Raw genomic sequence first — 27,154 nt, 5'->3', positions numbered from 1 at the left:
CCTCAGCTCCTGTGGGAACCATTCCTCCGGCCTGGGAGATGTCGGGGCTGTGGGCGCGCCTGCCTTGCCCTCGGCCAACCTGGGCATCCCTGAGCCAGACAGTCCTGAGCACAGCCACGGGGGCCCAAAAGGCAAACAGCGAAGCAGAGTTTGTCTCCTGCAGACCGTCGGCTGCCGGGGAAAACTCCCCTCTTTTGGGAGCCTTTGCTGACAGTTCCATGCAGTATGAAACACCAACGCTCATTGTGTAACTGAAACCCAAGCACCAAAGTTTGTAAGTCTACAACTGGACCTCATGGTGTTTCACTAATAAAAAAAAAATTTTTTTTTTTTAAATAAATGGGCTGGAGCGATAGCACAGCAGTAGGGCGTTTGCCTTGCGTGCAGCCAGCCTGGCCGAGCCAGGTTCGATTCCTCCACCCCCTCTCGGAGAGCCCGACAAGCTACCGAGAGTATCTCGCCCGCATGGAAGAGCCTGGCAAGCTCCCCGTGACGTATTCGATATGCCAGACACAGTAACAAGAAGTCTCACGATGGAGACGTTACTTGGGCCCGCTTGGGCAAATCGATGAACAACGGGAGGACAGTGTTTTCTTTTTGTTTCGCTCTCTCACACATACACACACATGCACGTTCTCTGCTTACACTTGCCCAGTCCCCCCCCCCCCCCCGCCAGCCTCTCCTGCCACCCTACCTGAACTCAGGGCACCAACACTCTCCCGACTCAGGCCAGGGAAGAGCTTGGGTCTGTGAAGGCCCCGAGAGTCTCTGCGTCTCCCCTGCGCTGTGTCTCTTCCCTGTGACCCCCACCCCCGGCCCCGGCCCAGGGCAGGACGTGCACTCAGCAGAGCTGCAACAGTGTCCTCTAGAGGAGGACGCCAAGTGGCCACATGTCTGCTTGGCCAGCTGAGACACCTCTGCCCGCCGTCACGGGACAGGAGAGTCACTCTGTCCCTCGCTAGTCCTCAGGGCAGCAGGGAGCTCCAGGACAGTCCAGGGCTTCCTCTGCCCCTCGTGGACCCTCCGTGCCGCTCCTGAACCCCGGTCTGCTCTGAAGGCCACTTCCTCGTGGAAGGCCTACCCACCACCAGCTGCCGGAGCAGGGAGCACTGGGCTCAGAGTCAGTCCCAGGCCCCTGCCCAAGCTGCTCATTGAATGAGTTTGTGACAGATGAAGGAGAATCCGAAGTAGCACGAAGAATAAGACGGTCCCACTCTCACAGTCCGAGGGGCACCGATATTACAGCGTCAGGGAAATGAACAGGCCCGGGCCAGGCGGGGGCCCCACTCCACTCCGCTCACCAGCCCCAGGCCGAGGGATGTCGGTGGGCCCCGTGGGGGGCTCCTGTGAAGCGGGGTGGAGAGAGATGGTCACTGTCTCCCCACCAGCCTCTGCCACTGGGGATCCAGGGTTACTGGGTTCTCGTCTCACCTTGCAGAAAGGAATTTCAGGAGTAGACAGGCAGTGAAATGACAGTTTTTATTTGGAGGTTTTGCAGGGAAGGAGGGAGAGAAGTGGGAGGCAGTGGAGAGTAACGCGCTCAAGGGAGAAGCCGGGCTTCTCCAGGGGCGGAGAGAGCCCTCCACACACCCCAGCACCAGACAGGAAAGCATGAAAGTCCCCGTCTCAAAAGGGGAGATGCGGGCCACACAGGTGCTCGGGCACCGCATGTGCCCGGCCACGTGGGCACAAACAGCACATGGGCTCGGGCAGCATCTGCGTGTGCTTCCTTTGCTCAAGGCAGCCTTTAGAGGGTTTCTCCAACCTGCCCCCACATGGGTTTCTTCCTGGGTCAGAGCCATTGCTAAGGAGTTTGCCAGCGGGGTTGGGAGTGGGGATGGTCTTCTTTGAGATTCCTTTCCTGACTTTTGTTCCTGCAGGAGCTTCTGTGGGAGGGGCTTGGTCCGGCGTCCTCAGGGTCTGTTGGGGACAGGCACCGTTCCCCATGAGGTCAGGGCTGTGACTGCCCAGGACATTTACTGCCGTTGTCTTGGGGAGGGGCCTTCCCTATCTGCCTGCCTGCCTGGCTGCATCAAGAGGACCCCGTGTGGAGAGACCCAGTCACCCCACAGCCCGGAGTCCTGGGCTCCCACCCCCATAGCTGCTGGACAAGTGTCACCTCTACAGGGGTGACCCCAGGCAGACACGGGCGACATCACAGCCTCACCGAGCACAGTGCTGTCTTCACTGTCCCCGCGGCGTCCTGACAGCCGGGCAGCTGCAAACCAGCCTCCGGGAGCACTCAGGGGAGAGTCAGGCAGGGATGAAGAGGGAGAGGGGCTCCCGAGGGCTTGGATCGGTCATGCCAGTGGCATAGACTTCTCTGCCCCGAGAGTCCACTCCTGAAAGGGCAGCAGCTGAGGGCGGCCACTGTCCTGCCCACCGCCTGAGCCCAGACCCTGCCAGCCACTACCCCACGGCCTTCTCCCTGACCGCCAACACCACCGGGAGGGCAGATTTGGGGTGCAGGTGGCCTGGAGAAGCTTGTAAAGATGGGGCCCCAAGGGCCTGGAGCATTAGCACAGTGGGGAGAGCGTTTGTCTTGCAGACGGCCGACCCAGGTTCGATTCCCAGCATCCCATAGGGTCCCCTGAGCACCGCCAGGAGAAGTTCCTGAGTGCAGAGTCAGGAGGAACCCCTGAGCATCGCCGGGTGTGACCCAAAAAGAAAAAATAAATAATGAATAAAATAAAGGTGGGGCCGGAGGAATAGCCCGGCGGTAGGGGCTCATCTTGCCTTCAGCCCACCCGAAGTCACTCTCCAGCACCACAGATGTCCTCCCAGCCCTACAAAAGTGGTCCCTGAGTGCAGAGCCAGGAGTGAGCCCTGAACACTGCTGGGCTGGCCCCAGATGGAGAGAATCTGAGTAGGACTGGGAGGGTTTTCTTGTTGTTGTTTTAAGGACCGTGTATATTTTCTAAGAAGAAAAATATGCACACTGCTACTCAAATATAAATGAACAGAGAAATAAATGAGGGTACTGTGGGATTGATTTGGGGGTGGGGCAGTGCTGGGCCACCCCCGTGGTACCCAGGGCTTCCTCCTTAATGGATGCATTTTTTTTAAGTTGCAGACTTGCATTTCTGCTAAAAGTACTGGTGCATGAGGTGAAATCCAGAAGCTATCAAAAAGGGTGAAATGCTACGGGCCAGAGAGATCGCACAGGGCTTAAGGCCCAAGACTGACCCCACCCGGAGATTCCTCTGAGCACTGCCAAGAGGACCCCCAAGCACAGAGCCAGGGTAAGCCCTGAGCACTGCCAGTTTTGGCCCAAGGAACCAAAAACAAATAAATGCAAAGTTCTAATGTGTGCTCCACTTGGGGGTGGGGGGTGGGCTGGGTCTGTCCCAGGTGCCCTGCCAAGTGCTCCTGAGTCTAGACCAGGAGTCACCCCCGAGCACCTTCAGGGGGCCCCAGGTGCAGCCCCAGACACTCAGATGGGCCAGGTGGGCGGCCCACACCCACGGGAGGGGTCAGCTCTATGGGGCGCCTGCTATCCCGCCCTGTGCACCCGCCACTCCGCCGGGCTGGAGGGGGTCCCGGACATGCGCTGCCCGGTATAGGGGGGAGTGAAGGAGAGACTGTCCATCCGCAGCCCGGATGGCCAAACGCCCGCTTCAGAAGTCCAAGTTCAAACTCCACAGCCCGACTGAAGCCCAGGCCATCCCTTTGAAACAAAAAACAAAGTGACAGCAATAAAAATTAAAATTTGTGCATTAAAAAAAAAAAAACACTTGGTCCCTTGCACTCATGTTTATGCATGAACCAACCGGTGTGGGCTGGTTCCACCTCCAAGCCCAAGGGGCCACAGACGCCACTTGTTTCTGAGGCGCTGGACGGGGGGCAGGTGGGGCCAGGGTTCTGCCGCCACTCACTGCTTCCTGCTGAAGACCGCCCTCACGAAGCTCACGTGGTCTAGAACCTTCCAGAGGAGAACGTCCCTCTAAGCTCGGATGCCAGGCTGGGGGCCAGAGAATGACCGGCTGGGGGCTGGCCCTCAGGCTGAGCAGGAAACAGGCCTCCCACCCGGCTGCTCACGGGGACACTCCAGGGCCAAGGCCCCCGGATGGGGGGTTCCCTGGGGAAGCGCAGCCCCCACCAGTGATGACGGGCCAGAGCGCGCGAGTCCCCACAGCAGGCCAGCTGGAGGGGGCCGGGAGGGCACAGGTGCCCAGCCCCAAGCAGAGCATGGGGCGCTGTGGCTCGGATGGCTTCTGGTTCCGCTCCTTCGGGCTGAGAAACCCTCAGAGACCAACCCTGCTCGCTCCTCTCGCTTTGATTCTGCTAACTCCGCTTCCGGAAGACTCAACATCTGGACGTCTGGGTGGAAAGAGTTGTTCTGGTCACCAAAAGAACAATGGCACGGCTTCCGTTTCCCCCCAGGGAGTCTGAATCCACTTGGCAACACACACACTCACACAGCACACCCACATACTCACACGCACTCATACACATATTCATACACTCATACACACTCCACACATGCATGCACACACACTCACATGCACACACACTCACATACACACTCATACACATACTCACACACTCACATACACACATGCTCACACGCGCACGCGCACACACTCACATGCACTCACACATGCACGCACACACTCACACGCTCACACACTCACATACACAATCACATACTCACACACACGCACTCACACTCACACACACGTTCACACACACACACTCACACACACACACACACACACACACACTCGCATCTCCTGGCAGGCAGCAGAGCCTGGGCCTCCCTCTGGCCCGGCCCAGCCGCCCCCGACAGGAGCGCTCCCCCACCCCCGGGCGGGAACCCCACTGGGGTCTGGAGGGGCCGTGGGGGCTGCTTGCTGCTGGCACCATTTTCTGCTTTCCCTGAAGCAGGCAGTTCTGCTTGGAGCGAGGCGGGGGCGGCCCTGCACCCCCCGGCTTTGCATCAGTGGGTCGGGGAGGACGTTCTCCACAGGGAGGGCTGAGGGCCAGTGTGCCCAGCCGGTGCCAGTTCCATGGCCCCCACTCTGCCGGAAGCCCCGAGCCCAGAGAATCGGGCCCCCTCCCCAGAACTTGCCGAACAGCAGATGGAGGACGAGAGTGTGGATGGCGCAGGCACGGGGTGGGACCTTCTTGGGGACAGCACAGAGGGGAAGGGGGTGCCCTGGACGTACCCACCCCCAGGCCCCATCACAACCCGGTCCCCTGCCGTTGGCGGCCTGTCCATCTCTGCAGCCACGAGGGGCCCCTTATCCTGCGTCCAGGGGCCCCACCCCGTGCCCCCGGGGGTGCCCAGCTCCCCTGCCCCCTTCCCCAGAGCATCTGCTGAGCTCTGAGTGTCCGCCCAAGTGGAGTCAGTGCAGCCAACTCAGCCCCGCGGGAACCGGGTTCCCCAGGGGGCTCTGCAGGGGTCCCTGCCTTGCAGAGGGCCTGGAGGGCAGGGCAGGGGGGCTGCTGGACATCGACCTCCCCCGACCCCCAGGGCTGCTGAGGGCTCCGCCCATTGGGCTCACAGAGCCGCAGAGTGGCCCCTCCGCCTCCGGTCCCTTCCCAGAGCAGCCCCTGCCCCACAGTGCCTCTCCCCGAACTCAGTGCACCTGGCGCTTCCTGCCTGTTGTGTGTGTTATTTCAGCGTCCCCTGCTGGAAGCAGCAGCTCCCTCCCACCCGGGCAGTCCCTGGCCCGGCCTGCTGACGAGGGTCCCCACAGCCCTGCCACCAGTCTGGCAGGGTGAGCATCAGGACCACTGCGGGGGCCAGTTCTGGGTGCTGGGAGGCAGCTGCCCCCGGCAGACACACCATGCAGCCTCTGAGGGCGCTGAAGAGGCAGGGCCGGGATGGACCCCCCACACTCCAGGCCCCGAGGGATTGTCCCCGAAGGCTTTGGAACGCTCTCTCCCAGGGGACTGGGTGACCCTGACTCCAGGGTGAGACACCCACAGGGGGCTGTGCTGTGGCACTGGGCAGAATCCATGTTCTTCCTGTGCACAGAGGAGGGCTGTCCGGCTCGGGGTCGGCCACGGATGGAGAGACCCCGGCGCAGCCCAGCAGCGGGCAGGGTGCAGGCAGCAGGGCTGGGAGACCGGCCCCACGGAGGGGCGCCTGCGGCCTGTCAGACGCCCGATCACCGAGGCACGCCCACAAGACTCTCACGGGGCTAAACAGGGGCACAGGGCCACCAGAGTTGGGCACAGAAGCAGAGTGTCCGTCTCGCAGGGCCGGCCCAGCCTCTCTGTCCTAGGGGCATCGCGTCCACCCAGAACCGCACCAGCCTCTGCGCTCCAGGCCTTCCCAGGCTCCAAGGCGAGGCCCTCGTCCCGAGCGGCTGGTCGCCCTGTCCTGAGGACCCGCAAAAGCTCTGGGGGAAGAGCGCAGGCCCTGCTCCTTGTCTGACCCCAGCTCGGGCTGCACGCCCCTTCCTGCCCCCAGCAGCCCTCCCGTCCCCTGAAGCTGCTTTTGGGAAACGCGACTGGTCCTCCCCAGGGGTGAGCCCGGCCCTGGAACTGGGGGTCCTGTTGGCGCGATTTCCTGACAGCCCAGCACGCCTAATGGTCACCTCCTCAGGCCCTGGCGCCGACTCTTAGCCGGTCAGAGCAGAGACGAGAGACCGGGTCCCCCGACACTCCTTGTGGGGCCCCTTCCCTGCAGGAAAGAGATTCTCCAGGGCGTCCAGGAGAGGGCGCTGCTCCCGCAGGCGCGGCCGTCACCCCGCAAGCAGTAGCCGGGCTGCTGGTCCCAGACTGTCTACTCGGAGGGGCTCTGGGCACGGGCGGGGAGCAGACGGTCTGCCCAGACCCCCCTGCAGAAGGACTGTAATTTCCCCCCCTCTCTCCAGAAACCTGAACCTCGGGGCTCTGGTTGTCAGGACGCTTCTGGGGGCCCCGGGGGTTCTGGGAAGCGTCTCCGGGCCACGCCAGAGCCGGGGTTTCAGTTTGCTGGCAATTCCCGGGCGGGCGAGGGGGCTCGGTGCCCGGGGCGCCTGCACCCGGCTGTTATTTCAGGGCCGCCCTGTGATCCGCAGAGGGGCCTGGGGGAGGCTGTTGCTGGCGCTCCCTGCCCCAGACGCGCCGGCAGAGACAGGAGCTCGCGCCCTCCCTCGGAAACCGCAGCCGCGGCCAGACTCATCCCAGGCGGCACAGTTCACCTCCCGTCGCCCCGGGCAGGCGGCCGGCGTCTGCGTGGACACAAGGGGACCATGGCAGAGGGTGACCCCGCGGGCCCCTGGGTTCGACCCACGCCCGCGCCACCGCCACCCCTGTCCAGCCCCGAGACCTCTGGCCCGCTGGACATCTGCCGACACGCTCGTTTCACTCCCCCCTGCCAGCCTCCCTCCTCTCCCCTTTCTTCCAGCTGAGACTCTTCCACGAGTGGGCACGGCCCGAGTTGGCACAATCAGATTTTCCCTCCTGGGAATTTGACCTTTTTTTTTTCCAGGATTTTGGACCACACCTGACAGTGCTCAGAGCTCGCTCGCGGCTCTGTGCTCAGGGGTCACCCCTGGCCAGGAGGACCCTCGTGGTGCGAGTGATCAGACCAGGTCAGCCGTGTGCCAGGCGGCCCCTCCGTCTGCGTCCAGCCCAAACCGGAACCGGCAGGTCCAGGCGCTGCCCAGTGAGGAGGGCCCCGCGGCAGCTCCGTGCCCGGCTCTGACCGCGGGCCTGGCCCTGACTTCCGGCTCCGGCGAGCTGGACCTGGTCTCTGCCTCCCTCCCCAGGAGCCCCAGGGCGACGTCTCCAAAGGGGGGACCCCGGGTCTCCGGGCTGCGGGTCCTACAGGTCTGTCTGACGCGCAAACAAACACGCAGAGGGCACTGCCCTGCTCGAGACACCTTCGGGGGAGGGTGTGTGTGTGTGATGTGTGTGGTGTGTGTGTGTTATGTGTGGTGTTTGTACGCTGTGTGTGTTTTGTGTGTGATGTGTGTTGTGTGTGAGGTGTGCGTGTTGTGTATGTGGTGTGTGTGGTGCATGTTGTGTGGGGGTGTGTGTGAGGTGTGTGTAGTGTGTGTGTTATGTGTGTGGTGTTTGTATGTTGTGTGTGTGATGTTTGCTGTGTGTGAGGTGTGTGTTGTGTTGTGGTGTGTGTTATGTGGGTCGTGTTTGTACGCTGTGTGTATTTTGTGTGTGATGTGTGTTGTGTGTGAGGTGTGCGTGTTGTGTATGTGGTGTGTGTGATGCGTGTTGTGTGGGGGTGTGTGTGAGGTGTGTGTAGTGTGTGTGTTATGTGTGTGGTGTTTGTATGTTGTGTGTGTGATGTTTGCTGTGTGTGAGGTGTGTGTTGTGTTGTGGTGTGTGTTATGTGGGTGGTGTTTGTACGTTGTGTGTATTTTGTGTGTGATGTGTGCTGTGTGTGAGGTGTGCGTGTTGTGTATGTGGTGTGTGTGGTGCATGTTATGTGTGTGAGGTGTGGGAGGTGTGTGTGTGTATTGTGTGGGAGGTGTGTATGTGGTGTGTGTGTTGTGCATGTTATGTGGTGGGGTGTGTTTTGTGTGTGTTGTGTGTGTGGTGTGTGTGGTGTGTGTTATGTGTGGTGTTTGTATGTTGTGTGTGTTTTGTGTGTGATGTGTGTTGTGTGTGAGGTGTGCGTGCTGTGTATGTGGTGTGTGTGTTGTGCATGTTATGTGGTGGGGTGTGTTTTGTGTGTGTTGTGTGTGTTGTGTGTGTGGTGTGGGTTTGGTGTGGGTGTTATGTGTGTTGTGTGTGTTGCATGTGTGTTATGTGTGTGTTGTGTGTGGCGTGTGTGGTGTGTGTGGTGTGTATTTTAATTTTTTTAATTGAATCACGATGGGACACACAGTTAAAGCGTCAGTTCGTGACTGGGTTTCGGTCGCACAATGTCCCAACGCACCCATCCCACCCCAGTGCTCATCTCCCGCCACCGATGTCCCAGTCCCCCCCGCCCCCCGCCCAATCCTGCGTCTACGACACTTTTCTGTGTCTCTCTCCTTCCGCGCATTACGGTTTGCGATGCGGGTACTGAGAGGCCATCGTGCTGGTCCATTTCAGCACACCCTCCCCTCCGGACTGGCCCCTCCGACCACCACTGTAGGGCGGTCCCGTCTCTGCCCCGATGCCCCCTCGCCCGCCCGGGCAGGCTTCCGACCGCGGAGCGACCCTGTGTCCTTGTCGGGACGCCTTCACGAATGCACGCGGCGGGCCACACGCGGACACGGGCCCAACGCCCGCACGGGGAGGGACACGCAGCTGTGGTGGACGTGGGCAGTGGGACCCTCCGCGGCAGGAGGAGCGATGAGGCCGGGTGGTCACTGCGACCTGGACGGGGTCGTGTCCAGGGAAGGGGGCAGAGGCCAGCGATGGGGGTGGACTACAGAAATGAAACACCCGGGAGGAGCAGCCATGGGAGGGGGAGGAGTCGGAGACAGCAGGAGGGCTGGGCCGAGGGTCCAGAGAGGGGACACACAGTGCGTCACACACGCGCCCTCACACTCGGCCCGAGGACAGACCAAGGCAGCACACGATCGTGTGGCTTGTGATCTCTTCGAAGGGCTTAGATGGCTCAGGGTGAGATACGACCATCTCCTCCTAGGGGGGTGGGAGGGTGCACGGAGGTGGAATTGGTGTTTGAACATCATTTGTAAGAACTATTGTGAACAACTTTATAAAAATAGAGAGAGAGAGAGAGAGAGAGAGAGAGAGAGAGAGAGAGAGAGACTGGAGTGATAGCACAGAGGGTAGGGTGTTTACCTTTCATGCGGCTGACCCGGATTCGATTCCTCCGTCCCTCTCGGAGAGCCTGGCAAGCTACTGAGAGTATCCGGTAGAGCCTGGCAAGCTCCCCATGACATATTCGATAGGCCAAAAACAGTAACAACAACACTCACAATGGAGACGTTACTGGTGCCCACTCAAGAAAATCGATGAACAATGGGAGGACTCCGGTTTTTTTTTTTTTTTTTTTTTTTTGCTTTTGGGTCATACCCAGTGATGATGCGCAGGGGTTACTCCTGGCTCATGCACTCAGGAATTACTCCTGGCAGTGCTCGGGGGACCATATGGGATGCCAGGGATCAAACCCAGGTTGGCTGCATGCAAGGCAAACGCCCCCCCCCCCCCCACCATGCTGTGCTATTGCTCCAGCCCCTGGGCTATTGGTTTTATCACGCCCAGGAGTCCCGCTGCCGTGGGGTCCCTTCCCCGCTTTCAGTCTCAGACACTCCTCCCTCCCGCAGCTCCTGGCCCAGCCCCACCTGCCCAGGTGGCCAGGAGAGGACCCTGCCCCCCTGGAGCCCGCCTGGCATTGCCTACGGCCCTTGCAAGTGGCTTCTGAGGCATCTACAAGCAAGCTGGGGTCAAACGCTGTCAGAGGAGCAGAAGCCCCTTGGCTCATAAGCCCCCAGAAACGGCCCCGGGCCGCCCTTCAGGTCCCCGCTGGGTGGAGGGGGGACAGGCCCCTGAGGTCCGGGAGATAAGATTGGAAGCAACGAAGGCAGCAGAGCGGCAAGCGGACAGTCACACTGGACTATGCAGGACGCAGGACGTCGATGGTGGCTCAGGACTCACGCGGGAGGTGGCCAGGCGAGGGGGCAGGACTTAGCGCCCCTCGTGGGCCAGCGACCGACCGAATATCACACACGGAGGCCCGAGGCTTCCCCTGTGAGCAGGAAGGAGAGACGGCTCTGCTCCCTCGGGACTCGGCCGACCCCTCTCCCGGCATCAGAGACCGAGAAGGCTGACCCGCACACACCTGATCCCGGGGCCAAGTTTACACCTGGATCATTTATCACTTGGGCCAACAGCTGCTAAGGCATTTGCCTTGCAAGCACTCAAGCCCGGGATCAACCCGCAGTGCCTGGATGGTCCCCTGGGCCCTGCCAGGAGCAAGGCCAAATCACCACCAGGAGTGGTCCCGCGACAAAACAAAACAACCTTCCCTCCCTCCCAAGGTTCCCGATTCAGGGCTATTCACCGTCTCCCCCGCCCCCTCCCCCCACCTGTGCAGCAGGGCTGACCCTTGGAGTCATTTGTCAGGACACCCTCGTCTCCGACCATTGCCGCCTGCCACCCGCACCCCTGCTTCAGGGGCTCTCCCTGCGAAGGAACAGCGGTTCTGCTGCTACGACCAGCGCTGAGCGGTGTGTCTGCAGGAGGAGCTGCGGCAGGAGGTCCCAGGGGCTGCCTCTCGCCCCGCAGAGCTGGAGGGCAGGGGCGGGAGACGGGGCATTGCAGGGGACCCCGCTCAGCCCAGCCCGTCTGTGCCAGGGAAGCCCCAGGACGCTGGCACTGGCCAGAGACATTTGGTAGCGTCTAGGCTCTCAGAACACCAAAGAGACTCGGGAATGAATCTCGGAGGCGAGCAGCACGTCCCGGAGATGTCTCCCCACCACACTGCGCCAGGCTGATTTCACCAGGGCACCTCGGAGGGGGGCAGGTGTGTCCCTCCGCCTGCCCCCAAAGAACCCCGGCAGCTGCAAACCTCCAGAACCAAATAGCCTCCCCGCTCACAGCTCACGGCCGACCTTCACAGGCTCATCTCAAGCCCCACATGCATGAGAATGAAACTGCTGAAACACCCGGGTACGCGGGACCAGTGACTGAAATCTCCAGGCGTCACAGAGTCGGGGATGGGTGACCTCTTCCCATCCCCCGCTTCCAGTCCCCTGGCAGTCACGCCCACGAACTGCCTCTGGTAGCATTTAAGCGCATTGTCGGTCATGATCCAGAGACCCACAGATGAATCTCAGAAAAGAGCAGCATGCGGAAGAGAGGCCTCTGGACCCCAGAGTCACCATCCTGCTAAAAAAAAATAAATTAACTCCGGCGTTAGCATCCTATTTAAAATTCTAGAATTCCAGGAGCGTTGGGTCATGAAAGCAGTCAGTCAGGCAACATCTCATACTTTATGCCACTGATATGCCAAGAGTAACACACCATATTGGCCACGTTTGATGGGGGGTAAGGTCAAAGACAACTGATATTGGTCAAAAATTTTATATATATATATGTGTGTGTGTGTGTGTGTGTATACATGTATATATGGGCTGGAGCAATAGCACAGTGGTAGGGCACTTGCCTTGCACGCAGCTGACCCAGGCCGACCCCGGTTCAATTCCTCCGTCCCTCTCAGAGAGCCCTGCAAGCTACCAAGAGTATCACGCCCACACAGCAAAGCCTGGCAAGCTAACTGACTTATTCAATATGCCAAACACAATAACAAGCATCATGATGAAGACGTTACTGGTGCCCACTTGAGCAAATTGATGAACAATGGGAGGACAGTGCTATACAGTGCTCTCTCTCTCTCTCTCTATATATATATATATGTATATATATATATATTCACACAAAATCTCAAAGTCTAATAACATGTTAATGATCTCTTATGCAGGGACTTAATGGCTCCTAGATGAGACAAAACAGTTTTCACACACTTTCCTGTAAGGAAATCTTTTGGGATCAGTATTAGTCAATTATTTACAACAAGCAACACAAAATATACTATTTAGCATCTGCCTTTGAGGGAGGCTTGAGTGGTGGTTGGGAAAATCTTAAATAATGGTGGCGGGAAGGCATTCTGGTGGTGCGATTGATGTTGAATATTGAATGTAATCAAGTACTGTGAGCAGCTTTATGAAAATAAAATTTCACTATCACTATCACCCTGTTGTTCATCGATTTGCTCAAGCGGACACCAGTAACGTCTCCATTTTTTTGAGACTTGTTACTGTGTTTGGCATATTGAGTACATCACGGGTAGCTTGCCAGGCTCTGCTCGAGGGGGCCCAGTAACGTCTCCATTGTAAGACTTGTTGTTACTGTGTTTGGCATATCAAATACGTCACGGGAAGCTTGCCAGGTTTTGCCATGTGTTTTGAAAATAAAATTTAAAAATAAAAATAAAACACCAAGAAAGGAAAAGCAGAAGCCATGAAGAGGCTGGGACAAGCCTGGAAGGACACCTCTGTGACCAGACCCCACAGGTCTGTGTGCGTGTCTGTGTGCTTATGTCTGTGCGTGTATGTGTTTGTGTGTGTGTGGGTCTGTCTCTACATGTGTGTGTGTGTGTCGATGTGTGTCTGTGTCTTTGTGTGGAGGTTCCTTTCAACTATGACCTTGTGCTGTTGTTGCTATTACTTAGGCTTGCGGGGAGGTCGGTTTGGGGGCCGCTCCCTGCAGTGCTCAGGGCTGACTCCTGGCTCCGTGCTCAGGGATCACGCCCGGTGGGACCCGCAGGGGATCGTCTGCGAGGCCGGGGATTGAGCTGAGGTCAGTTGAGTACTGAGGCGGCCTGTCCTAACTCTCTGGTCCCTGTTTAAACATTTCTTTAAACCCGAAGTCCGGGGACAGGGAGCAAAGGACTGGAGCACACACAGGCCTCGACCTCCACCCACACACTGTTCTCTGAGCACTGAGTTGGGAGCACCCCTGAGCACCGGCAGGTTTGCCAACCAACTCTCCCATCCTCGCAACTCACGCACAAACAGTGTTTTCAGCCAAGACCCTCCAAGTTCCTCCCAGAGGTGTTGCTTGGGGAAGTGGGGTGGGGGGTGGCTAACCGCACCCTCTGGATGGAGCAAGGCTGAGATCCCGACGTATTTGCTGGGATGGAAAGTCAGAACCAAGAGCGGGTCAGTAGCAGGCCAGGGGACAGCAGACGCGGAGCTGAGGGGCCACCTGGGAGCCCAGAGGGTCCTGAAGCATAAGTTACGGTCCAGAACAGAAGGGCCCAAAGCGCCCAGTACCAGGGAGGGGGGCAGGCACTGAGACAGTGAGGAGGTCTGTACTGTCTTGTGAGGCCCCCTATGAAGCGAACCCACCACAGGAACTCCCGGCAGCCTCACACAGCCCTATGCCGGGTCCTCCTGCCTCAGTTTCCCCCCACGGCGTCACCAGAGCCATCACAAAGCCCCACTCTGGTGCCACCCTTGCCATGATTGCCGGGAAAACTCTGTGAAAAGTGCTCGGCGTAAGCCTGCCTGGGTCGGGGCTGGCTCCCCGTGGTCGGCCTGGCACGAAATGGTTCCAACTCTGGGCTTCTCGCCTGAGATGCGAATTCCAGGACAAGCCCCTCCCCGTCACGATCCCGCCTGGATTCCTCCTTGCCACGGACCCCACGTCCCCCAGAAATGGGCTTATGCCCCCTGCCCTCTGTCCTCTGCCCTTACCTGCCAGGCCACCACAGAGACGTGCTGCCCCCTAGGGGCTATGCTGGGAACGGCTGGAGGCGCTGCTTCTTGCTGCAGGGAGGCCCTGAGCCCTGGCCCCGCTGGGGACACGCAGGGGACACAAATCTCCCACGGCCACTGTCCAGCTGGCCACGCAGCTCCAGGCAGTCCAGACACTCAGCCGGGGCCATGGGGAGGCGGTCACCTGGCATGCAGCTGAGCCAGGTTCCAACCCTGAGGTCCCTGGGGGTGACACCCTGAGCACTGAGCCGGGAGTGAGCCTGAGCACTGAGCCAGGAGTCATCCCTGAGCACAGAGCCAGGAGTGAGCCCTGAGCACAGATCCGGGAGTCAGCCCTGAGCACAGAGCCGGGAGTCAAACACCACCCGCCACCTCGCCTCACCCCTCTGGCTCCCGGCATTGCTGAAACTCGGCAACTTCCAAACCTGCGTCACTTGCTTGTTGTTGCTTATCAGCAAGAAAGCGCAGACTCTGGTCTTCCCTGGCCCCCGGCCCGGCGTCGTGTGGAGGAGACGGAGGTTCCCCGGGGGCAGCAGCCGGACAAGACGGCCATTGTTGGTGACATTTAGCCCAGACTTGGCTCCTAGGAGACACACGGTCCGCTGTGGCCAGCGGGTCCCGCCTGCCTGCGTGGGATCCACAAGGGGGGTCACGGGGCTGGTCTGGGGGCCTGGGGGGCATCACAGGGATGGTCTGAGGGTCTGGGGGTCACGGGGCTGGTCTGGGCATGCCCCTCTGCAGGTCAGCAAGTGCTGCCTGGCCTGGGTCAGGTCGGTGGCGCCGAACTCCGTGGTTCTCGGAGGGGACTGTCCACTGCTGGTGCACCCTTGGGCACCACATCATCTCCCAGGCGGGGTCCAGTCACTTAACTGGGGTGTCACCAGCAGATACGGGGGGAGGTGGAGCACCCAGGGGCCCGCTTCAGTCGTGTCCACGTTTCCACCAGGCCCGGCCCCGTGTGGTTCATGGCCCCAACCCCTGCTGTGCTCATGCCCCGAGCCCACGGCCCTGGGCTCGTTCCAGGACCCGAAAGGCAGGTCTGTGAGTGTGCAAGAAGATGGCACGTCCCGACGGAAACTCCTCACGATGGTGAGAGCTGGTCAAGGCGTCCAGGGAAGGCCCAGCGCGCAAACGTCAACACACAGACACGGGGCGGGGGGCGGGGGCACGGGCAGCCGGCAGGGGACATCTGGGGAAGAAATTGTCCCATCCAGAGAAGCCACAAACACAGTGACACTCAGACGAATCGAACCAGGCCAGGGAGCGCAGAGGCTTGTAAGCGGAAAAGCACAACTGGCAGGAAGCCAGGCCAGTGGCAGACAGGCAGGGGGTCGGAGACCGACACTGCCAAGGCCCAGCCCGCCCCAAAGCCTTGGGACCCAACAGCACCCGCCAGTGGTGCTTCTCACAGAAACGGAACCCAGAGTCCGAGAAACCGTACGGGGCCACAAAGGACCCCGAGTAGCCTGTGCCACCCAGAGAGACCAAAGCTGGCGGCGCCACCCTCCAGGGCTCAACCTCCACTGCCAACTCCAGGGTCCGGGCGCCAAGAAACCACGGGTCAGTGGAGCAGGCAGAGAGCCCTGAGCGAGCGCCAGGACGGCCCGCCAGCCAGCCAGGGCCGGGAGCCTGGGACAGGCACGGGGAGGGGACAGGCCTGGAGTCTGCGGGGGAGGTGGCCCGGCTCCGGGGGGCCACAGCCCTGTTCACCACTGCCTGGCTCCGAGTTGTGGGGGGCACCGCATCACGGCCTGGGACCACAGCTCGTGAGGAAACCCACAAGCAAACTTGCTTGCCTGTTTGGGTCACACCCGGCAATACTCAGGATCATTCCTGGTGGGCTCAGGGGACCACATGGGACGCCAAGGATCAAACCCGGGTCTGCCGCGTGCGTGGCAAGTGCCCGCCCTGCTGTACTATCACTCTGGTCCCCATGAGCAAACTCTTATTTTTTTTAATTTTATTTTATTGAATCACCGTGAGCTACAGTTACAAGCTTTCCTGTTTGAGTTTCAGTCATACAACGATCCAACGCCCATCCCTCCACCACTGCCCATTCCCCACCATCACTGTCCCCAGCATCCCCCCCTTCCAACCCTCCCCCTGCCTCCATGGCAGACAATCTCCCCCATACTCTCTCTCTACTTTTGGGCATGATGGTTTGCAATACAGATACTGAGAGGTTGTCCGCGAGCAAACTCTTAACAGATGGGCAGAGACCACAGACAAAAGACAAGCAGCCCCCCCAAGCCTGGGAAAAGTCCAATTTCTCCCAGTGGGAAACCCACCCCTGGGTCTGCCCAGTAAAGAGTTAAGAATTTAAAAGTGATGGTACCGGGTCTGGAGCTTACAGTGGGTACTGCAGGGAGGGCGCTGGCCTTGCATACAGATGACCTGGGTTCCATCCCTGGCACCGTACATGAGTTCCCCAAGCCCGCCAGGAGTGACCCTGAGCACAGAGCTAGGAGTAATCCCTGAGCACTGCTGGGTGTAGCCCCCAAATAAAACCTAAAAATAAGTGGCAATTATTGCCTGATCCTGGCCAGAGTAGAGACTGGGGACCCTCAAACACAGCCCACGGGGACGAGCAACTTGGCAGCACCTACTAAGAGTTGAAATGCACTGGCCTGGCCAGACACTGACCTCTCTCCAGCCCCGATTGATTTATTTTTTAAGAAAAAGGGGGTCATGGGACTGGAGCAATAGCACAGCAGATAAGGCATTTGCCTTGCACGCGGCCAATCCAGGTTCGATTCCCAGCATCCCATATGGTCCCCTGAGCACCACCAGGGGTAATATCTGAGTTCAGAGCCAGGAGTAACCCCTGTGCATTGCCAGGTGTGACCCAAAAAGAAAAAAAAAAGAAAGAAAAGAAAAAAAAGAAAAAGGGGGTTAAAGCGATAGTACACTAGGTAGGGTGTTTGCCTTGCATGTGGCCAACCCGGGTTTGATCCCAAGAACCTCTATGGTCCCCTGAGCCCACCAGAGTGGTCCTGAGATTGGAGTAGAGCAAAGGCCCAGAACCCAGCTAGATGTGGCCCAAAATCAGAAAGAAAAAAGAAAGAGAAGAAGGTCTGGACGGACATACAGGACAGTGGGGTGGGCACGGGCCTGGCATGCAGCCAAGCTGGGCTCCGTCCCCGGCACCACACCCTGTCCCCGGAGCCCCACCAGGAGTGACCCTAGAGCAGGGCCAGGAGGAAGCTCGGAGCACCGTCGGGAGTGGCCCAAAAGCAGAAAAGAAAAAGCGAGTGGGAAGGGAAAGGTCTGTGGCTCTAGGGCAGGACTCGGGCCCAGCATGCGAGAGGCCCCGGACTGGGTCCCCCAGCAAGCCCTGAGCTCTGGCTGGCCATATGCAGGGTGACCTGTACCGGCTACTGCCCCAGCCCACATGCTCCTCGCCCACTGGGCATGGACAGGGGCTGGCCCGGGAGGGCTGAGGGGCTCAGGGTCGCTCAGGAGGTCCCAGGGGGCCTCGTGTGCGGCCGTCCAGCATGCAACATGCAGGTGCAGGTGCGTACCAGGAAGCACAGGCCGGTGTCCAGCAGGCATGGGGACTTGCAGGAAGGATGCATCTGCCCGGTCCAGCAGCCCCTGCCCACCGAGGGTCAGCACAGCATCGGGAGAGCGCGCAGGAATGACCTCCCGGTGGGGTCAGCAGCCTCCTGCTCCCCGGAAGACTGGCCCAGGAGGCCGTGCACCGGCTCCTGCACCGCCCCTGGGGTGGGACCCCCTCACCCGATCCCCAGGGCACCCGAACATGCCCCCACGGCCCCATCCAGCAGGGCGGGTGGGGCGAGGGCTGAACGGGGCCGCGGGGGTCTGCTCTGTCCACCCCAAGCCCAGAGAACTCTCCCACGTGGGATTCCAGGGCCCAGTGGGAGTCCAGACTGGGGGACGCACCTTTACACCTGACGCCTCCCCACCCAGTTGCCCAATGGGACTTCTTGGCGAGGACACGACTCCCTGCGTCCTGGAGTTTCAACGCTGGATCAGAGCCTTGGACCGCGGGGACAGCAGCTCGGACAGCGCCCAAGTCCTCTCCAGTATGCGCCAAGACTAGGGAACTGAGTTTCAAAGGCTGGGAACGCTCTGAAGCAATCAAGGAGGTAGCCTGTCTGCACCCGCCCTCTGCCTCCTGCTGACACTTCAGGGTGCCTTGGGCCTTCAGGAGGGCTGGCGAGGAGGCTCTCTGCAGAGTCAGAGGCCCCAGACTGGCCTCTCACCCGGGCTGGAAGAGCAGGGCCCTCCCCGCTCAGGGCCAGCCTGACCGTCCACACCTACGAGGTCCGGGAGCCGCTTTGAGGCAGGTCTGCAGTGAAGCTCAGGTGTGAAATCAGCAGGGCAGGGGACCTGCCTTGCGCCCACCCGACCCAGGTTCAACCCCTGGCACCTCACCTGGTCCTCCGACACCGCCAGGAGTAATCCTTGAGCACCCCCAGGTGTCACCCCAACCCCCCTTGCCACCCCCCCCAAAAAAAAGATTCAAGATCAGATTGGTGCAAGCACCTGGTCGCCAGGGTCTAAAACATGGTGGTTTCATGGAAACGGTCACAAACCGGGGCAGCTTCCTAGATAGGTCCTGGTCGCTCGACCCATTGTGGGGGCTGAGGTCCTGGTCGCTCAGCCCATAACGGGGACTGGTCTCTATGGTACCTGTGATGCCCGTCAAAGGCCATCACTGGTCCCGGCCCCGGCTCCAAACCCAGAGGACACACACGCTTTGCGTGCAGGACCTCATTTCGGTCCCTGGCGCCGCCTGGTGCCCCCAAGGCCACGGGCAGCAGGGAGCAGACCCTGAGCACCACCAGGGCTGGCCCAAGAGAAAAGCAAACACAAGGAACGTCCCATCAGTGTCTGACCAAAGACTAATGATCAGGCCAGCTCAGAACCTCTGGAGAGCACGCTCTGGAGAGCCCTGAGCTCAAGACCTTTATCAGAGTCGCTCCTAGTGCCCCGTAGGTTTCTTTCTTCCACAGGACGCACGACCGTGATCTCCCCTGCAGTGGCACTGCTGAACACCGGACTGTCCGCCTCTCCTCGTGGGGACCGGAGCTCCAAAACCAGACAGCGTCCAGCCAAGGCACTGCATGTGTCACGTGACGCAGAGCCCGGGGGTGACCCACGCCTCAGACGGAGCCCCCCAGCCCATCCCCAGCACTGCACTGTGGCTTGGACCTCCCAGAGCAGCGCGGGCGAGGGCCGCATCTGTTGCTCTGCCCTGAGACCTCGCCCCTCCCTCCCCCCTCTAAACTGAAGGAGGAGTCTGACTCTCTCCCGGGAGCACGGGAAACTGCACCGCGGACAGAAGGGGCCTGCGAACACTTAGCAGTGTCAGGGTACCTGGGGGCTGATGCCAGGCAGGAGTCAGCCCAGGTGAGTCTGCGCAGAAGAGAGTCCGTGTTCTGTTTCTTCTCAGGCTACACAGTCTCCGAATGTTTTCCTCCCTTCGTGCCAGAGGTTCAGATTTCAAGGCCAAGAAGTTAAAACGCCTCGCAGGGACAGAGACCCCCCGGCTGAGGTGCGCGTGCAGTGTGGTCCCCTGAGCACCAAGCCGGGAGTGACCTCCAGCAACACCCCATGAGGCCCCCAAACAAAACAAAAGTTAAATTCAAACAAAAGCCTGTGAGCCCGCGGTGCTCGGGCAGCAGCGCCAGACGCAGTGCTCATTCTGGAGGGACTCTCGTCTGGAGGGTTCCCCCAACGTGCAGCACGGCTCTGGCGTTTTATAGGAAAATGGACACGAAAAGCAACGGCGTTGCTTTGGCCTCATTTTGTCATCTTGGATATCACGGGATATGGAACCACAGTCTTCACAGAAGGGCCCGTTTCAGGCCTTCGGTGTCATCAGCATCTGTGACTGAGGTCGCGTCAGGAAGATTCTAAGACTTGACACTATGGCAGATACGGAGCCTGAGTGTCCTGCCAACATAGCCGGTGTCCTCCCTCCCTCCCTCCCTCCGTCTCTTCCTCCCTCCTTTTCTTCTTTCTTCCCTCCTTTCCTCCCTTCCTTCCTCCCTCCCTCTCTTCCTTCTTTCTATCCTTTCTTTGTTTTTTAGGTTACACCCCATGGTGCTCAGGGCTTCCTCCTGGCTCTGCACTCGGGGATCACTTCCGGCGAGTCCCAGGGGACCATACAGGTGCCAGGGGTTGAGCTCGGGTCGGCCGCGTGCCAGGCCAGTGCCCTCTCTGCTGTCCCCTCTGCGGCCCGTGCTGTTTCCTTTCTGACTCGCAGGCAGGAGTGTCAGACTCGACTCCGCCTGCACTCTCAGCCGTGTCTCGCTGGACTGAACAGTGCCATGCTAGGCACTGCTCCGGGCTCTTTTCCGGAATCTTCCCTGTCCCAAGAGAATGTCCGTGGCAGGGCCGGGGAGATAATGCGGGGCGAAGGCGCTTCCCAGGCACGTGACCAGCCCTGATTTGATCCCACACAGGCTCCCTCAGCGCCTCCGGAGGGACTACTGGGCTCAGAACCAGAACCAGAACCAGGAGGGAGCCCTGAGCCCAGTGGGTATGTGGCCCCATCCCCCTCTGTCGTGGCTGGGGAGGAGCTCAGGGACTGGACGCGGCCCGCACCCGGGCACTGAGCATCGGACCCGCACAGGCCTGGGGGTGTCGGAGCCGGCCTGGGCTTTCCCAAGGAGCCTCCCTGCAAGTGAGAAGGCTGAGGCCGGGTTGCAGGGCAGAACAGCCCGGTCACATGAAACGCCCGGGGTCTGCATTCAGTGCTTTTGGGATCGCCGTAAAATGGAATCTTTAGTTTAATCTCATTTTCGGATTTCATTGCAAGATTTGATGAGGCAAGAAAAAAAAAAAGAAAAGAAAAACCCACAAGTCTAACCCCAAGCACAAACTGCGTTTCCAGCACCGCTGAGTCAAGGGCATGAAGTCAGGGAATGAAGGTGCCGGAAAGCGGCAGAGGCCCGGTCCCCGCGGAGCCTGTGGACAGAGCCGGGCTTGTTCCCGGGAGCCGGACCCGTCCAGGCCTGACGTCAGCCACGCCATTGTCCGCGCCCAGCACCGCGGCCGGCCGGAGTCTCCCGCCCGCCTCACTCACACCCTCGGGAGACGGTGTCCGCGACAGGGGCCATGCGGGGGGCGGCCGGCGTGCTCCTGCTGCCGCTTTTGGGTGTAGGGGCCGCGGTGGCCGCGCTCTGCTCGCCCACCGTCTTCTACAGGGACTGCTGGATCCGGCGCTTCCCGGGGCTGCTCCTGGACCTGGACGAGTCCCAGCGGCTGGGCGCCCAGGTGCTGCAGTACTACTCGGAGAACACAGGCCAGAAGTGCGGCCGCAGCTGCTGTCTCCGCAAGGACGGTGAGCGGGGCCGTGGGGACAGGCCAGGGGGCGGGTCTGAGGCCGGCCTTGCAGACCCCCACGCTGCAGGGCTCCCACGGCACCCCTCAGCCGTCACCCGGATGGCAGAGCCCCGGGTAACTGGGCCCCGGCCACTCTGCGGCCGCCCGGCCTCCTGGCCCACGTTTCTTCCGGCCACTCGCGGTTCCTGGAGCCTGGTCACGCAGCTGGACCTGAAGACGAGTGTCTTTCCAAGGCCCAGCTGGTGACACCGGTCATTTGCAACTCCTGAAATGTGCTGGATCCATTAGGTGGACCACGCAGGGGGTGGACGGAACAGGAATTAGATATGGATCACATTCCGAAAGAATTAAGCAAGGGTCAATTAGCCGAAAAATGGGGGAGGGAGAGAAAGAATGAAAAAAAGAAAAGAAAAGAAAAAAAGGGGAGGGAGAATATTTCAAAATACCTTAATTTGTTTTGTTCTGAAGTTAGGAATCAGGGTGCAATCGCATCCCTAAGGCACCGGAAAACGTTTCAAGGCAAGTTTGCCTAAAGATTTTCAGGTTGCACTTTTCTGAAGAATCACAGATCCTGGAAAGAAAGAAACAAAAAAGTCCCACAGGCTAGGGCGGGAGAGACAGTCAGGCGGGCAGGTCAGGTGCTGGACTGGAGCACTGCACATATCTGCGGGAGCACCACCAGGAGAGACCCCTGAGCACAGGGCCAGGAGGAAGCCCTGAGCACTTCCAGCTGTGGCCCCCAAGCGGACAAAAAGAATCCCGAGCCCCCAGACCATACCCTCACCGAGGATTCTCCAGACTGTGCGTTATTAGACCCGTGATGGCCACTAACGGGCACCAGGGCCAGGAGAGCCTCCTCCTGCCATCTGCACCAGGACCGGCCAGACCATCACGCGGGGGTGCAGCGGGCAGAGACTGGGCACCCAACCCGGCTGGTTCCTGGTAGGGAGAAGGGCCCACGGGTGCCGCCCCCCTCCTGCTGAACGGGCGCCTGAGCTGGGCCTGAGGACGGAAAACGCCTTTTAAGCATTTTCTTCATTATTTGGGGGGTTCTCAAGTGGCGGCCAAGAGGCCAGGGGCCCACTGCGGAGTCAGCGCCCATCCGGGGGCATGCATGCAGCCACACTGGCAGGTCTCAGGGGCCGTGCGGTGCCTGGCACTGACCACTGCCCCGCCCCAGGCCTGTGGGCATCATCATCAATGCGTCACCAGACCAGGCGGCTCAGACCCGCCCCCCTCACCCGCTGAGATCCTGGAGGTTGGGGGGGCACTTCACCCTTCTGTGACCCTCAGGGAAGGGCCCAGGGAGCACAGACGTGGGTGAGTCAGGAGGGAGGGCTGGCCCCCGCGAGTCCACACAGAGTGGGGCGGGCAGGGCAGTTTGGGGTGGCAGGGGGGTCCCGCTGGCCCGCAGCACACACACCTGCGGTCAGAAAGGAGACCGAGGGTTTCCAGAACAGTCTGAGGGATCCAAGGGTTCCCGGCCTGCCTCTCCCCTCCTTGGAAGGCGCCAACTGGGCTCTCCAGCACTGTGGGGTGCTCAGGTCCGGCCGGCCAGCTCTGCCCCCCCACCCTGTGCAGGCACCGGGCTGAGCTCTCCCTGCCCTCCCCCCTCCCCTCCCTCTCTCCCCCATGCCCACCTCCCACTCCCCCTTCCCCTCCTCCCCCCTCCCCCCTTTCCCTCCCCTCTCCCCCTCCTCTTCCACCTGAACCTGAACTTCCTGCTCCTTGCCTTGGGAGTTGGAATGTGGATTCCTGAGCACCCAGACACCGGATCTGCCTGACTCCTGGGGGTGATCCCGTCCTTCTAAAGGCCCTGTGCTGGCTGGCAGGTGGAACCCTGGCTCTGGGCTTCCCTGGGGGCTCCCACTCGGCCCTTTCAATCCAGAAATGCGACCCCCGGGGGTGTGGGGGGGTGCAGGACACACCATGCTTCCTCAGGGTCGGCTTGGATTCGTCTCTGTATCCAGAAACCCCCCACTGGGGCCCGAGAGGTGGCAGCGCGGGGAGGGCACCTGCCCTGCACCAGGGGGCTGCAATCCCCAGCATCCCACATGCCCTGCTAGGAGTGATTCCTGGACACTTGCTGATGTGGCTGAAAAAAAAAAAAAAACAGGGGCTGGAGCGATAGCACAGCGGGTAGGGCATTTGCCTTGCACGCAGCCAACCCAGGTTCGACTCCCAGCATCCCATAGGGCCCCCCAAGCACCGCCAGGAGTAATTCCTGAGTGCATGAGCCAGGAATAACCCCTTGCATGGCCGGGTGTGACCCAAAAAGCAAAAAAAAAAAAAAAAAAAAAAAAAAAAAAAAAAAAAAAAAAAACCACTGGTTTTCTTTCACAGTAAAAGGCAGCTTTGACTGTGACAGAAAAAAACAACCGAGTTTTCTAGATCCCGGCGTCTAGTGCCATAACTCCTCGGGGCTTGAGACCCGGGAAGGTCACTCGGCCGGGGACTCTGCCTCACGCCGGGCTCTGTCCCCTTCCAGTGTCCTGCAACGTGGCCGTCTTCTTCCACGACCCCATCCACGATGGCGCCAACTGCCTGCACGTGCGCTGCCCGGGCCTGGAGAGCTGCGTGCTGGCGCCCGGGAGCGGGGCCGTGCTCTACAACCTCACGGATGGTGAGGCGGGCGCCTGGCACACCAGGCTCTGCTGGGGGTGGGGGGGGAGGGCCGCCCCCAAAGCTGGGCCAGCTGACACTGCCCAGGCTCTGGTGGGGGCTGCAAGGCGTCAAGGGGACGGAACCGTGCGGGCCACCGCCCCACCCGCCGTGCGGGTCGAACGGGAGGGAAGGCGCCCAGGGTGCCGGCGGCACAGCAGGCTCCTCTGTGCGGCCTTCCAGAGCCCGGGGCAGCGCCAAGGCCAGTTCTGGGAAGCAGAGAACCCGGCCACAGGGGGTCAGCTCTGTGTGTGTGTGCGTGTGTGATGTGTGTGTGTCAGATGGGGAGGGGGGGTCCAGGCAGTCAGTCAGCACAGGGTGTGTGTGTGTGTGTGTGTGTGTGTGTCAGGGGGAGGGCCCAGGCAGTGTCAGCCAGCACAGGTGTGTGCATGTGCTTGTGTGTGCGTGTATGCATCTGTGTGTGTCAGAGAGGCAGGGAGGGGGACCTGGCCGTGCTCAGGTGCTGCCCCTGGCTCTGTTCTAAGGGGTCACCCTGGCGGTACTCAGGGCTCCGGGAACGAAGCCTGGCGCGTGCCCCGACACAGCCATGGGAGGTCGGGCTCCCTCGTGGCCAGGCTGGCTGAGCTGCCTGGGCAGGGGCGCGTCTGTCTGCAGGCCCCTGTGCGGCTGACCACAACCTCCCCTTCCAGGCGCGGACCCCGACCTGCTGGTGTTCCAACAGCCCCCGGCCGCCCACCCGCGCACGCGCTCCTCCTCCAGCCCTGGGGAGCGGCCCCGGGAAGCAGGTGCGCGGGGGGTCCTGGGGGTGAGCCCCGAGCTTCCAACCTGGGGGGCTCCGGGCGTGCGCACACACACGGCCCCGCCCGTCTCTGGGGGGAGCCTCCTGCTTCCAGATGCCCCAACCTCCACAGGGGTACGGGAGGGGCCCCCCAGCTCCGCAGCCCCCAGCCCCCCGGCCCCCAGGACGGCAGACACACCACCTTCACACGTGCCCCGGCCCGCCCGGCTGGAGGGCAGCAAGCAGGCCTCCAACAGGACCAAAGGGGGCAGTCCCGGGCCTGGGCCCCCGGGCAGGGCCTCGGGGGCGTCCCCGGTGTGGCTAGTCCCCGTGGCCCTGTGCTCCGTGGTCGCCTTCCTCGGTGGCTGCGCCGTGGCCGCGACCCTGGCGTGCCGTGCCAAGCAGCAGGGGCAGTATCGGCCGGGACAGAGGACGCCGGGGAAGACGCGGCCGGGCGCGGGGGGAGAGAGGCGCTGCTTCCCGAGCGCCCGGCTTCCGCGGTGAGCAGGAAATGTCCACCTGGGCCACCTGGCCAGCGCCCCTTCATTAAAGGTGTCACTCGCTGAACAGCGTCCCTGTGGCGGGGGCGGGGCCGCGTGGGCGTGAGCGACCCCAGTCCTGGGTGTGCGTCAGATGCCGTGGAGACTTCCCCCCAGGGACCGTCCGAAAGCCACGAGCGAGCGGGCAGCACAGGCCGGGCGAGGGCTGCGTCCACGAGGGGCAGGCGGGGCCGGGACACCTGCGGGCACGGCCGTCTCCGGCCAAGGCCGGGCCTCAGCCCCTCAGCCACTAAGATCGTTGAGGTGTGCGCGGGCAAACGCTGCCCCAGCTCCTCCTTCCCTGCGCTTTGGCGAGTCCTCCGGTGCGGGAAGCTGACCGTCTCTCAAAGCTGACTGTCCCTCCAGGGCGGCCACTGAGACCTCGGCATCACATCACACCGTGTCCCTCCAACGCAGCTCTCCCGGGTCCAGCCCCCCATGGTCCCTCTCACGCGCAGGGCCAGGCCTCCCGCGGGGGAGGACGAGAGGGCGGGAGGAGAGTCGGGCAGGCGGCTGAACAAGCGGGCCCGAAAGCCCGTGAGGGCGGCCGGCAGGACCACAGCGAAGTTCGGGGGGGACCGAAGCTTCTTCAGACGCCAAGTGAAGGTGGGGTGGCCACCCCCGTGTCTGTCTGTCCAGCACTGCCTGAGCCACACCCGAGGAGGCGGGCACATCTCAATGCCCCTCAAGGAGTGGTAAGTGGAGTCCCACGTACCAGGCACTGAGCACTTCCGGGAGTCACTGACCAGCAGAGCTGTGGGCCCTCGCCAGCAACCAGGCCAGCGTGTGTTATCTGTGGCCTAAGATGTGCCACCGGGTTAGTTGGTGGACCAGTCTGCAAAGGTCAGAGGCACGGTGGCCCCGGGTGACCGGTGTCAGTCTGGGCGTGTCCCCAAGGGTGCAGTGCTGCTGCGCTCCGGTTCGCGGATTCAGGGCCACAACCAGCCTGGGAAGAGAAGACGGTGCATGGGTGGGGTTCCTGTGCCCCCCAACCCAGAGTCTGTGTGACGACACTGACACACAAACCCCCGGCCTCGCTGGGCTGTCCCGACACAGGCGTGCCCCCAGTAAGCATGTCCCGCCTAAGACGCAGGTGAGCCCGACACCCATAAGGCCTGCCTCACCCGTGACAGGTGTCCCCCGCCAATGACAGGTGTGCCTGACCCCTGTCACGTCTGCTGTACTCACGACACACACGCAGGCCCACGACCCAGACGTCCCTCACACGCTGCCCGTGGTCAGTTGTTTGGAAACCAGAGAAACCAGGAAGAGTGCAGGGCAGGGTAGTAGCGGTCTGCTGCCCTGGCCTGGCACGTGGCCAACCCAGGTTCAATCCCCGACACTCTGACGGTCCCCCCAGCCCTGCCAGGAGTGACCCCAAGCACAGAGCAAGGAGTCAGCCTTGGGAATGGCAACTACGGCCCCAACAGGACACAATCAAAAAGTGCGGTGAGTGGGCTGGAGTAATAGCACAACAGGTAGGGCGTTTGCCTTGCACGCAGCTGACCCGGGTTCGATTCCCAGCATCCCATTTGGTTCCCCGAGCACCACCAGGAGTAATTCCTGAGTGCAAAGCCAGAAGGTAACCCCTGTCCATTGCCGGGTGTGACCCAAAAAGAAAAAAAAGAAGTGCGGTGAAGGCACACACTCTGCTGAGCCAACCCGCAGTGCAGACCTCTGACACGCTCACCTGACCCATGGGGCCCTGGGGCAGCACACGCGACTGACCCCTGCTAGGTGGCACCCGGGGCCGCACACCTGCCCGG

At 61.1% G+C, this 27,154-nt stretch overlaps 2 protein-coding genes across 2 annotated transcripts in view; both read left to right on the top strand.

The window, feature by feature from the left end:
• The window catches only part of PTHLH (parathyroid hormone like hormone), a 67,225-nt gene extending 60,512 nt beyond the window's left edge, over positions 1–6,713 (top strand). Inside the window, exon 4 of the mRNA XM_056134608.1 lies at positions 6,641–6,713. Within this exon, the coding sequence (XP_055990583.1) occupies positions 6,641–6,713 (73 nt within the window). The remainder of the gene's footprint in view (positions 1–6,640) is intronic.
• Positions 6,714–21,221: 14,508 nt separating this feature from the next.
• Positions 21,222–26,551, top strand: MANSC4 (MANSC domain containing 4). Its single transcript, XM_056134607.1, has 5 exons — positions 21,222–21,447; positions 23,938–24,072; positions 24,761–25,349; positions 25,847–25,994; positions 26,522–26,551. The coding sequence occupies exons 1-5, from the start codon at positions 21,222–21,224 to the stop codon at positions 26,549–26,551; spliced, it is 1,128 nt and encodes a 375-aa protein (XP_055990582.1).
• Positions 26,552–27,154: the final 603 nt, after the last annotated feature.

This window comes from Sorex fumeus, unplaced genomic scaffold (assembly GCF_029834395.1).
Source record: "Sorex fumeus unplaced genomic scaffold, SorFum_2.1 ptg000100l, whole genome shotgun sequence".
NCBI classification, from domain to species: domain Eukaryota; kingdom Metazoa; phylum Chordata; class Mammalia; order Eulipotyphla; family Soricidae; genus Sorex; species Sorex fumeus.
The sequence above is the reverse complement of the archived record's forward strand: the minus strand, read 5'-3'. Positions and strand labels throughout refer to the sequence as shown.

Coding starts and splice junctions, on each gene's coding strand:
- MANSC4 (XM_056134607.1), top strand. CDS start 21,222: ATGCGGGGGGCGGCCGGCGTGCTCCTGCTGCCGCTTTTGGGTGTAGGG. Junction 21,448..23,937: donor CTGCTGTCTCCGCAAGGACG/GTGAGCGGGGCC, acceptor GTCCCCTTCCAG/TGTCCTGCAACGTGGCCGTC. Junction 25,995..26,521: donor TCTTCAGACGCCAAGTGAAG/GTGGGGTGGCCA, acceptor CACCCGTGACAG/GTGTCCCCCGCCAATGACAG.